The sequence below is a fragment of the Haliaeetus leucocephalus genome, unplaced genomic scaffold, assembly GCF_000737465.1.
Source record: "Haliaeetus leucocephalus isolate CR32 unplaced genomic scaffold, Haliaeetus_leucocephalus-4.0 Scaffold526, whole genome shotgun sequence".
Lineage (NCBI taxonomy): Eukaryota > Metazoa > Chordata > Aves > Accipitriformes > Accipitridae > Haliaeetus > Haliaeetus leucocephalus.
In genome coordinates, this window is record NW_010972962.1 from 1,521,579 (window position 1) to 1,521,848 (window position 270).

General features: G+C 81.1%; 1 protein-coding gene across 1 annotated transcript in view; it reads right to left on the reverse strand.

Annotated features, from left to right (window-relative positions):
• The window catches only part of FLVCR1 (feline leukemia virus subgroup C cellular receptor 1), an 11,013-nt gene extending 10,842 nt beyond the window's left edge, over window positions 1-171 (reverse strand). The window contains exon 1 of the mRNA XM_010576526.1: window positions 69-171. Coding sequence (XP_010574828.1) covers window positions 69-171 — 103 coding nt within the window. The remainder of the gene's footprint in view (window positions 1-68) is intronic.
• Between the last annotated feature and the right edge of the window lie 99 nt (window positions 172-270).

A 270-nucleotide genomic window follows, 5' to 3' on the forward strand; every position in this document is an offset into this window, starting at 1 on the left:
CTCGGCCTCGGCCGCCCGCTCCCCGCCGCCCGCCGGGGCCGCCCGCCCGCCGCCCTCCGCCTCCTTGCCGGGGAGGAAGCCGTTGCAGCGCTGCAGGGGGGGCGCGGCGGCGGCCGCCGGCATCTCCCCGCTCTCCCCCTCCGCCCCCTCCTCCCCCCCGTCCTCCACCATCTCGGCCGTCTCGCCGCCCAGCTTCCGCGGTGGCAGCGCCGGCGGGCGCAGCCCTGCTCTGCCTGGCAAGGTCACTCGCCTCCGGATCCCGGATCCCGC